General features: G+C 31.2%; 1 protein-coding gene across 3 annotated transcripts; it reads left to right on the top strand.

Moving 5' to 3' along the window:
* The first annotated feature begins 294 nt into the window (after positions 1-294).
* LOC127707460 (caspase-3-like) lies at positions 295-11,723 on the top strand. Of its 3 annotated transcripts, none has more exons than XR_007984884.1 (7): positions 295-458; positions 2,343-2,424; positions 3,486-3,730; positions 4,338-4,513; positions 5,435-5,576; positions 6,542-7,742; positions 7,786-11,723. XR_007984884.1 is itself a non-coding variant. In XM_052211986.1 (6 exons), exons 1-6 carry the CDS (start codon positions 455-457, stop codon positions 6,775-6,777), a joined length of 885 nt encoding a protein of 294 aa, XP_052067946.1. In that variant the 5' UTR covers positions 295-454; the 3' UTR covers positions 6,778-11,723. The 3 variants fall into 3 exon arrangements, 1 of the variants encoding a protein (XP_052067946.1); XR_007984885.1 differs by having other exon boundaries at positions 6,542-7,654; XM_052211986.1 differs by having other exon boundaries at positions 6,542-11,723.
* Positions 11,724-12,451: the final 728 nt, after the last annotated feature.

Below are 12,451 nucleotides of genomic sequence, written 5' to 3' on the forward strand. Positions count from 1 at the left end.
AGTGGTTTCTTAGAAGAGTTTTGTAAAGTTAACGGACGACAACGCCGACGACGATGACGACGGGCGACAATTGATCTTGAAATGCTCCCGAGAAAAGCTCGTTTGGCCTTTCTGAGGTAAAAATAAGAGAAACTTCAAATTACAGCGCTTTGGTAACTCTTTACAGGAAGTCATTTAGTGTGAGTAAACGTAAATCAAGTGCGGAATAAATCAGCAAATAGTTTTGTCTATTTCGAATCCTTTTCTAAAAGAAATTTTGTTATACCTGACAACCTTTTTTTTTAAATTTAGACAGCATATGCAAGGCTAACATGTTATCACACACGACCAATTATTTTTAGAAGTGTGAAATCATTAGAATCAAAGGGGAAATAACCATTGAGAAAGTTGTATTCTAAAAATAACTATTCTGTAAGCTGATTCATAATAGTGAAACATAAACAAAGTATTTGAAATGGGTGAGTATTGCACATGGTTTTTATCTTATATCTAGAATTGATAAAAAAAACATTAGCGTTGAAATCGACATTTATTAGTAGTGTTGACATGGAGGGATCACACAAAGGTAAAAACTGAAATGAAAGTAAAGTAATAAATTAAATATCTTCCACTGTCCTTTGTTGGGAAGAAATCTCCAATTGCATTATTTATGCCTTGTCATTATTTGTAGTTAATATATTTGAAGATAATTTATCTGTCATTTACTTTCATTTTAACTGAAGTTATTATGTACATGTGTCACCAGTTATTTTATATATTTCATACAGCACTGTATTTATATAATGTCCATGGGATATACTTTTTGTTAAGGATTTTTTGTGTGTCTTAGGTTCCTTTTGCTACAGTAGATTTAACATAGATTACAATTATAGTTCCTTATCTACAAGGGACTCAAAACTGAGTTCTGTGTTGGGCTTTCTCTAAAATATTCATACTTGCTGTTATATAATGTAAAAATTTATGTACATCTTCATTTGTTCAACTTTCCCTTTTCAAGAAGCTGTATAAAAAGAAATATATCTGCTATCTTATTTACTTGCATATAAAGTAGTTAAATAGGTTCCCTAAGTTTCATATCTTCTAACTTAAGTAAAGATAGAAAAAATCTAAGGTATGTGTCACGTACAGCATGATGAAGAGGCATAAAATAATGAAGTACATTGTACGTGACTAATCTCTTATCAGGTGTAATGCATTTTTTTGTTTTATAAAGATTAAACCAAGAAGGTATTCTTTCATTAATATATCATTGTAGTAAGAATTAAACAATATGAAATAATATATTTACAAGTTTTTATGAAGTAAAACTTGTTGCTTTTGGCTTATTTGGATGGTTGATCATGAAAATTTAACAAAGTACAATGTATAATTCTGATCCATTTGATGAAGAGATTAAAATCAGGGTAGGATTTTTAACTGCCTGTAGTGTGAACAAAAATACAATTGTGCAGTACACAAATATTTTGCTGCAGCCATCTATCTGCCTGCATAAAGCCGAGTCTACATTAGATCTATAGCTACATATTATATTTACTTATATATATTTGGAATTATAAACACCAAAATTGAATATCACAACATATTTATTGCATACCATTGAGTAATTTAGATATGAATTGGAGTATACTGGGAACCTGAATCTCTCCCATGAAGAAACTTTTCTGAAATTAGCAAAAAAGGTCTTTTCATCAGAACAAAGTTAATAACTGGCAGGTGTGATATTAATTTGTTCAGGAGATTATTGAGAGATGATCTGTGAAAATAGGACCAGTTGGACTTCTTTTTTGTCCCTGATACCTATTGAAGTTTTCTTGAGGACCAAAGACATGTCCTGAGGCATTGTCACCTGTAAAGGGTCAAAACAATTTTCTTAGAATTGAAAACAATGACAGACTTAGTAACTTAATTGTATATCAAATTTCAAGGATCTGAAAACATGGCAGAGATGAATAAGAATATACACAAACATAACAAAATTTTTATCTGAAATAGGATTGTGATTTACTCACTGGAGTTCCTATTTTAGCATTTAAGAATCAAGCTAGACTTGTATAAACATGATTTAAATGTCATAGATGCTCATATCTGTCAAAATGTTACTAAGATAAGAGGCTAGATGAGTAACTATTATTTGTAATAAATTCTCACTGTTTGGATGGTCAAACTAGTAAGCCTTTCGTGCCCAAACTGGTTCATCACAATTGGTGGCCAAATTAGTCATTTGACCTTGCTAAAAGTCACAGAAAACTTTGAAAATTGCAAAAACAAGTATCTGAATTTATTAGGCATGTTAGGTGGTACAACATGTATTTAACATTTTATTTTATGATTTATATTTTTAGCTGACAAAAATGACACAACAGATGCAAAGAATATGGAAGATACAGTGGATACTTTTCCATTTAGTTTTGGGAAAAAATCAGTGTATGTTTAAATCATACAGTAGATTAAGTCATTGGAAATTAATTAGATTAGGCCAAAAATAAAATTTAAATTGTTTGATGTTGCCTTCATCCCCACCTAAAAAGCAGCCTACCTGAAAAATTTTATGACACAAATCATTTCCATTTTTTTAAAGATTTTGTCCTGCTCTAACGTCGTTTTCTTGTCTAACAACATGTAACGGCCTTAAAAAAAACCTAAAATCCCTATCTATCTATCCAACCCTACAAGGCATGGGAAGGCAACATCAAACAAAGAATTTTTTAAGGGTGTCCTTAATGTAAGCAATAAAATATGATTTCTTAATTGCATAAACAGTACTATTTGGCAGTGAGATAAGCATATTTTATTATAGATACTTTCAACTTTGGGTGATTTAGAATTTGACATACTGTATAGACAATTGATGATCATATGTTGACCTCTAAATGTCTTTGGATTATTTGTGTGGTTTTGATGCTGTCTAATTGCTGTATGCATGTATTAAAAGCAAATATATCCATTCATATAAAAATAAGAAGATGTGGTATAATTGCCAACGAGACAACTATCCACCAGACACCAAATGACATAGAAGTAAACAACTATAGGTATATAGGTCACCGTACACCTTCAGCAATGAGCAAAACCCATGGCCCCGAAATGACAAATGCATTATTCTGTTAGGCTTACTACATGTTAAAAAAAAAACAAGAGCAGTTTTCCTTAATTTAGAAAACAGACACATGATTGAAAGGAAAAAACAATAGTTTATTTAGAAATGATGTGGTGTGATTTCCAATGAAGCCACCATTAGGAAAGAAAGTAAACAAAGTCACTTTGCAGCATTTAGCAACAACACTCCAATTATCATTACTGTTCAATGTATGCACAAGATCCCAAAAAGCCAAAGTGAAACTATCAGAATAGCACACAACAATCCTATTGAAATAAACTATGCTAAAATGTTAAACAAAAATTCATTATAAAGTCAGTAGAACTTGTTTATGCATAGTTGCATACAAAATATGTTTGTTTTGAAGCTTTGAACTATACTTTTATAGGCCAGTAAATATTCATATGTCCAGAGAAGAATTTGAAGCAGACATTTATCCAATGAATCGCAAGAACAGAGGTTATGCTGTAATCATAAACAATAAGACCTTTGACTCCGGCGTTGGCCTAGGAGCACGTAATGGGACTGATGTTGATGCTTCAGCTTTAGCCAATAGATTTGCAGAGTTAGGATTTGATGTTGAGCTAGAAGATGATGTTACAACAGAAGAAATGTTGCAAATCATGAAGAAATGTGAGTACATTTTGTTGTACTAATATTTTGAGAATAATCAGGTCTTGAAACTCCAGAAAAGCATTTAAAGTAAGCAGTCAATCCATCACTTGAAATGTATGTTTGTGAGAAATTTGAGGACAAAACCCCTTTAGCGAAATTAATTTAATAAAATCTTTAACTCTTCACATACTGATAATTTTCATAAAATTGATTATTTTTCTTTATTTGCAATAATATGCAATGATTGTACAAACTAGCTGTGCCTTGGTACTACTGCTTACTTATTAAGGCAAGTGTGCATAAACTTTGAGCCTTAATGAATGCACAGACCACCAAAATGCTTCAGTCATGAAGGAAAGTAGTTCTGGCAAAGACAGTCTAGAAAAGACCAAGACTTCTTTGTAATTCTAATCCCCATTTGTAGGATATAATGGGACCTGTAAATAGAAGCAGTTGCTCCAGAACTGTAAATACATTATTATCACAGACAGTTGTTCTATAATATATATACAGCATATTTAGATTGCTCTTTGATATCTCAGACATTTGAGTTTTTTTTGTGTGCTAGACAGAAAAGGAAATGAATTTCATCAATGCTCTTTTTACAGCATACCTTTAATTGTAGATGCCTACATGGACCACAGTGAGAATGATTGTTTTGCCTGTGCTATTCTCAGTCATGGAGAAGAGGGTATTGTGTATGGTAAAAATGGAAAAATAGAGATTAAAAAATTATTGGAACCTTTTAAAGGCAACCTTTGTGAAACTCTGGCAGGGAAGCCTAAAGTATTCTTTATTCAGGTAAAACAATTTTCAGTTAGGTAATTACAATGACATTTGATCATGAACTGCCCTGCAATCTCTGTGTCAGCTTGTGTAATATGAATGAACGATAAATATCAGTTTGCATGACAAATTTTTCTGAAATATTCTTCATTAGTTAACACTCTAGATAACATACCTTTTTCATGAAAATTCTTCTGATTAAAATTGATCGCTAGTTATACATGTTTTAAAATGTTCAAGACTTTTTTGTGAAATAGTTGCAGAAGTGTTGAAACTAAATATTTATAAAATTAAGAGCATCAAAAACAAAAGGACCTAATTAGAACAGCAAAATACATCTAAGGTCAACTTCGCCCTAGGAAGTGGTACCTTAGTATTATTACATCATTCATAAACATAAACTATACAGTTAAAAGAATAGTATAATTCCTACTAAAACACTGACTACTGTACTATCTCCAAAGTGAACATTTCAAAATTTTGAAGGTTTGTGTATTTTTTAACATAATACCTAGTTTAATTGACCTTGTGTCAACCAGTGTATCTCATTCATAAAAAACAACTTGAGATTAGTGTATATGAAATAAGTCATCATAGATCTATAGTAAAGAATGGAATACAGGTAAATATGATGTAACAATTTAACAAATGGGAGATGGAAGGACTTGAGGTGAATTCACATAAGACAAGTATCTGGTAAAACAATTGGGGGTAACCATATATTAAAGGAATAACATATATATTGCTGTTGCCCATGTTGAGAGTATATTCCCCTTACAGCAGGATTATGTTATCCCCTTAGAACATGTAGAAGTAATCTATGATATTCATCAATTGCTCCATATGTATATGATGAAAATATATAGGAGTAATCAATGAATTACGAGTACATTTTGCTAATTTAGGTTAGTTTTTTTTTTATTTTTGATATTTTAGGCCTGCAGAGGTACAGAGTTTGATGAAGGTGTAGAAATGAATGTAGCAGACGCCAAAGGAGAAATGGATGTAGATCGTCAAATATCTACTCATAAAATACCTGCTGAAGCTGACTTCTTAGTGGCGTATTCAGTTGTCCCAGGTATGTGAACTTCATGGTATTGAAAGAATATAAAAATTGATTAGGCCAAAGGTCCAGGACCTTTTCAGGTTATGTAAGGACCTGTAAAACGTTTACATCGAACTTCAGCTTTCTTGAAATATGCAAATGAATACAACACAATTTATATGCCAAAAAACTAAGGAAACAAGTTCCACTTATTGATGATGAGTAACACATGTCCTGTGAAATTAAACTAGAGGTCCAATGAGACTATGTGACTCACCTTTCACCTTATAAAATATTGGATAATGTTTCTCTCTAATCTAAAAAAGCCATGGAGTCTGCTCAGTTGTAGTTGAAGTTCTATATAAGGTATTGCAGCCATGTTGGTTGGTTGGTGGGATTATCAGATACTATTTTGAAACTTAACTTTAAAGGATGATTGTGATTTTCAGTTGACATAGTGAACAGAGGAGGAAATTTTTTCAAAAGTTATGAAAGACATTACAACAGGCCTCAGTTGGTGAACTTAAAAAGTAAAAGAAAAGTATCAGATCTTTAACAAAAATGAAATCAATAACCTACCTCGGGTAAATTCCTGTTAACAATCGTATTGTAAGGAACATAACATTTTTGATTTTATTTGAATCTATGACTTCGCGACTAAAATACCAGTCTACTTTTAAATGTATGTTTAATACACCCAAATATAGTATCTTAAAAGCTTTATTTTGCAAAATAATTGTTTAATGTATAAAAAACAATAGTGAATTTTAATATCTTTTACAAAACAAAAGTTTATTGTTCACCAAACAGTTTAACCAGAAAAGGGAAGAAAAATTTATGGCTAAATAGAAATAGGTGCTGAAAGTTTAAAACCTACTGCCATAAAACAAATTACAACCAAGCTCCATCAATCTATAACCAACAAAAGCAATGGCATATGTATAGACCAAAACAGCTTTGTTGATATGAAGAAGTTAAATAATTTATAAATGTTTCAGGTTACTATGCATGGAGAAACTCCATAGATGGATCCTGGTTTGTTCAGGCCCTATCAACTGTTTTAGAGAAGTATGGTAGTCAGTTAGATCTGGTCCGTGTCCTGACACGCGTCAACAAACTTGTGGCCTACAAGTTTCAATCTAACACGTCCAATCCATACATGAGCAGGAAGAAACAGATCCCATGTATAACTTCAATGTTAACAAAAGAATTGTATTTCTACCCAAAACAGTGAAGTCTTTGATACTAGTATGGATTTAGTACTTTAAAGACAGCTCATTTTAGTCATTCCATTTTATTGAAGGAAACATTGATCTGTGTCCACCATTTTGATTTATGAAATAACATTGACTGATTGAGAACATTAGCAGTCTGTTTTTATAGAATTGTAACAAGAATCAATGAAGGCTTCATAGGCTGTAGTATAAACTTTTACTTTTTGTGAAGCTATCATGCCAATATTTTTCATATTTAGTGTACAGTAGTGTGTTGTATATGTTTATAAAATGTATTTATTAAGCCTACTATGTGCCTGAACATAGTTTAATTTGTATTATATTTTTTTTCTCTTTTTTAGCTTTTAACAAAGCCAATATTTGATAAATATCATATAATGGTACAGCATTGTTGTCATTTTCCGTCCTTTATCACTTAGGTCTCGTTTGAAAACTCAATTTCACCAATTTTAGGGTGAATAAAAGTTAAACTCAATATTAATAAGCATATAACAAGGGCTAGTATTGATTTTAAGGGTCACTAATATATTTGTAGGTTTTTTGGGGGGGAGGGGAGGGTGTTATTTGTTTGGTTGCTTTTTTTTTTTTTTAAATATTTGTAATGAAAATTCCTTCTTCTGTTTTCAATGAAATTTGATTTACTCTTTAGAATTCTTATGTATTATGTCTATATTTAATGCATATTATTTTTCTTTCCTCTTTGTAAGATCTTTAAGAATATAACAGTTTACTAAAAGTAACATTCAAAAATAAACCAAATGGGCTGTGGAGAATTTGTAGCATTAAATTTTTAGCAAATCCTCACATTTTTATGACTCAGCTATGAAAGCAAAGGCCGTATTGTTTTACGGTCTGGGTGTTTGTCCCCAGTGTCAGGTTAAAGTTTTGTTTTACGGTCTGGGTGTTTGTCCAGTGTCAGGTTAAAGTTTTGTTTTACGGTCTGGGTGTTTGTCCCCAGTGTCAGGTTAAAGTTTTGTTTTACGGTCTGGGTGTTTGTCCAGTGTCAGGTTAAAGTTTTGTTTTACGGTCTGGGGTTTGTCCCCAGTGTCAGGTTAAGGTTTTGATTTTACCCAAATTCAAGTTTTGATTTGAGGTAGTTTGTTGTCACATCAACTTTAAACATACAACAAATGTTCATTATGAAGTGAACTTTTAAAATATATTACAAATTAGGGTTGTGATTCAGATTTGGCAGTTCAATGAATATGGAAATAGATAAATAAAAAAAAAAAATGTCTGTATCTTTACAAAAATATTTTCAAAGCAAGTAAATACTTGGGCTAATGGACATCATTAAGATATTTTTATATATAAAAAAGATAGTCAGTAAAAAATGTATTTCATTTAACCAATCAGTATATTTCAATTAATCTTTATGTAAATTATATATTACCTCAGGAATATTGGATTTTATGCAACTATACATGTACATTGAATATTTTCATGATCATATATTTATTAATATTTCTATACATCAGGCCACACTTAAAAATATTTTGGTTTGCCCAAACCCTACCAAAAGGTAGAGACAGTGGGTAGGTAGGTAGGCATTTTCTTTTTTTTTTCAGCAAAGAGAAATTGAAGTGACAGATGTTTTTTAGTCTTCATGCCTATCTGATTAATACACATTTTCACATCAGGACAATAAAAGATTTTGAGTAGGCAGCTATTTTCTGGGTAGGTAGGGTTAGGGCAAACAAACATATTCTTTTTTATGGCCTCAGATGTTTATTTAGTCAAGAAAAATGAAGAACTTAACAACAGGAAGAATGCAACAGACCTGCCAACCTTCACGATTTTTGGGGGATTTCCCTCGTGAGTGGAGTTGACCTGAATTTTGAAATTATTATATAAACTGAACACCTCAAAACAGGCATTTAAATGAGTTAAAATGCTATTTAAGCACATAAATACACATTCAAACAATATAGTTGTAGATTAAAAACTCTTGTGACAATATAAGAGGAGCATTAAGTCCTCTTGCGCTTAAGATCCCCCATGGAGATTTGGAAAAGTTGGCAGGTATGATGCAAGATCCTGGAAATCTCATGTAAGCTGAGGGTAAGATTCCCACTCACTGATGAGGCTTGTCTAAGTCTGATGTGATAGGAAATATTGCCTGAGGATGTCTTTGATTTTTGAGTTTTGCATTCTGGTTGATGATTGATACATTTTCTCATCTGTTAATGTTCAAATGGGATTCAGAAAAGTTGAAATGTCTTGATGAGGTTGGCAAGGCATGAATATGTTATAACAATCACACAGTTGTCAACATTCACATAAGAGAAATTTACTACCATTAATAATCTTTTCAAACAATATTTTGAAGCATGCTCAATAAGTCCTTCCATAAGGAAAATAAATTTTAATTACAACAATTTCTTTCTGCAAAATGTTGCATTTGACTAATCTTCACAGACCATGCTGTCTAGCCTAGGGTCTAGTTTAATATGACAATCAGTTATCACATTGACATCGAAATATATTTTGGCTATATTTGATATTTCGCATTTCATAGCAGCACTAGACAGACTATCAGTGTGATGACAGGAATTGTTACTAATGTAACCGGAGAGCATGATTCTACTTGCAAAATCGCATGTCTCCACCGGGACTTGAACCCGGGACCTCTGTGTTATAAGGCAGCGCGTTAACCAACTGAGCTAAAGAAGTACTTCCTTAGATCAACCGCTTACGGCTGACTAAGTATCTACTAAAGAAGGGAAACAATACCGTCACATTAACTACCTATGAATAAAATAAAGGCCATGTAAAATTATTTATCTTTGCCAGTAAAATTGGTTGTGAGTCTACTTAATTGCTCCTGATTTACATTCAATTTTAGTCATAAGATTTTTTGTGAAACCAGAGCCTATTTTTCAGGTAAAGTCAAGATTCAGTAAATAATTTTTTAAATGTTCTTGTGAAAAATTGTAACCAACCATTTTAAACTTATATCAAAGTAATCTCTGGTTTGTAGATTATACTATTTTGTTTATCAAATTATGATGACATGCACTTTAAAGTTGCTTGTAAGTAGGTGTTTTTGTTTTGTCTAGTCCTGTTTATATATTATATTGTGTTATTGGTACTAGTCTTGTAGTTACTAGTTAATTTTACCCACAGGATGTCATTTTTTATGGACAGCAGTTATTATTTATTTTAGTGTATTTATTTATTTGTATATGAAAAAATGGTTATTTTGAAAACCTCAAAAGCCCTAGAAGATTTGCAACTGGTGATTGAAATACTTCACAATAAATAGTTTTAAAAGTGTGCAGCATTCATTAAATTGTATAGTTATAACTTTTATATTATGTGAATTTCACTTAAACAATTATTATGTATGTAACTATATTATTATATTGTTAATATTAATATAATATTGTAATGAGAAATTGAAAATGTAGATTTGATTGGTATAACAAACTTTTTTATGCCCCCGCTGTAGCGGAGGGGGCATTAAGTTTTACCCTTTTCCGTCTGTATGTCCCTCCGTCCGACCGTACGTACGTCCCAAAATTGGTTTCCGTTCTTTAGCCTTAGTTTACCTCAACCAAATGTTATGAAACTTATACACAATGCTTATTACCACAAAATACAGATCAAGTGTGAATTTTTTTGGCGTCACTTTTACTGTTCTAGAGTTATGTCCCTTTACAAATGGAAAAATTGCTAATTTTTTCCGTTTCTGTTCTCTAACTTAAGTTTGCCTCAACCAAATGTATGAAACTTATTCACAATGCTTATTACCAAAAAACTAAGATCGAGTACAAATTTGGGTAGTGTCACTTTTACCTTTCTTATGTTATATCCCTTTATAACGTTATATGCAAGTGGGGGCATCATCTGTGTCCCATTGACACATTCCCCATTTATTTTTAGTTTATTTTGTGGCTTGCAACTTGCCATTTGTAAATGCTCTGTAGAGATTTCTCCATGGTGACCTCAAAGTATTCACTGTTGCTGTGTTTTCTAGGACATGTGCCTCATTAATGTTTAAAATCTCTTTTTGATTCCCACCGTAACTTTACTCCTCTGAGTTCATATGATACATAAAAAGTCTGAAGCTTTCATTTGTTTTTCATCATATTTGACCTCATTTTACAGCCACCTTGATTTAACAAGATGAATTTTTTAAAGATGTATCTTTGGGTCAATAAATAGGCTCATTCAAACTACAGGTCATTCTCAAAATCGTCCAGAGTTTTCAAATTTTACAGAGACTATAAAAGATCTGTTATCAACACCCAAATTCTTCAAATGACAAAAAATATCAAGATACTGTGGACTAAGGATAGGCATTTTATTATCATAATATTATTTTAATACAATTATATATTATAGCTTTTTTTGTGTGAAAAGGAGTTTTTTTTTTAATTTTTGTTGGTAATGCTTATGTTGAATATATGTTATAATTATATATTTTTCTTTGATGTTCTTTGTTATGTACTTTCTTTTTTTTTACATTTAATTTTTGGGACCATTTTATTTTATGTTTTGCCTATGACAGCTTATAGTAGTTTTAAAAATAGATAGTTGATAAGTGGCTAAAAACAAATTTAATTGCTGGTATTTTTCTATCTGTTTTATTGTTCTTCAATTGCATTTGGACTTGTTGCATGAAAATCAGCATAAAATCATTTTTTGAACAGGATACTGCCAAGAGTAAGAAAATGTTTGTCATACTATGCATCATTTTTTTAATAGAAAGACATGTGTTTTATATTTGATTTGTTTATATGAGAATCTCACCATGTCCATACAATGAGAATGTTCAAGTGGTATGTATTTCCTATCTTAGCCATTGTATTTCTCATGAGTCACATTTCAGAAAAACTGTCAGGTTGAAAAAAGAAACTATGCAGTTTACTGTTACATGTATAATTATAAAAAAATTATTTGTCTTTAATTGTATTGGTTTAAAATAAAATAATCAACTGGTTATGTTTACTTTTATCATCAGTGTGTGTCATAAAGATATCACACTTTAAGATCTTTAGTTATTACTTTTTATCCTGCAATCGACCATTTTACTATAAAAATACTGGTGTACAGTTCATTTTGGTTTTTTTCTTTTTTTCACAGTCTGTGTCTAATCAATGTTGCTTTCTTAACTAAATGACTAGGAAAAGAAAAAACTGAACATTAAGCATCAATGTTAATTTGCAGGATAAAAACAATATACTGGTACATAAATTGTCAGAAATTGATTTGAACTGACTACAACATCTTGATAGTAATCCAATGTTACTCAACATCTACATAGTTATTAATAAACTCATCATCGATACCAGGATTGAAATTTTGTATGCCAGACGTGTGTTTCGTCTTGAAAAGACTCGTCAGCAATGCTGGAATCAAAAAGTTAAAAAAAGACCAAACAAAGAACTAAGTTGAAGATCATTGAGGACCCAAAATTCTTAAAAGTTTTCCAAATACAGGTAAGGTAATCTATTCCTGGGGTAGAAAATCCTTAGTATTTCGAAAAATTCTAAGTTTTGTAAACAGTTAATTTATAATAATGACTTTATAAATGCTAGTTATCCAACATCTAGATGGTTATTCAAAACTTGTTATCTAACATCTAGATAATTTTCCAATGCTAGTTATCCAGCATCTAGATAGTTATCCAACATCTAGATAATTATCCAATGCTACTTATCCAATATC

The sequence above is a fragment of the Mytilus californianus genome, unplaced genomic scaffold (genome assembly GCF_021869535.1).
Source record: "Mytilus californianus isolate M0D057914Y unplaced genomic scaffold, xbMytCali1.0.p SCAF_7, whole genome shotgun sequence".
NCBI lineage: Eukaryota > Metazoa > Mollusca > Bivalvia > Mytilida > Mytilidae > Mytilus > Mytilus californianus.

What these genes read in the sequence shown, in the direction of transcription:
- LOC127707460 (XM_052211986.1), top strand. An exon ending in GTTGCAAATCATGAAGAAAT is followed by an intron (nt 3,731 to 4,337) that starts GTGAGTACATTT and finishes CTTTAATTGTAG; the next exon opens with ATGCCTACATGGACCACAGT. An exon ending in CTAAAGTATTCTTTATTCAG is followed by an intron (nt 4,514 to 5,434) that starts GTAAAACAATTT and finishes TTGATATTTTAG; the next exon opens with GCCTGCAGAGGTACAGAGTT.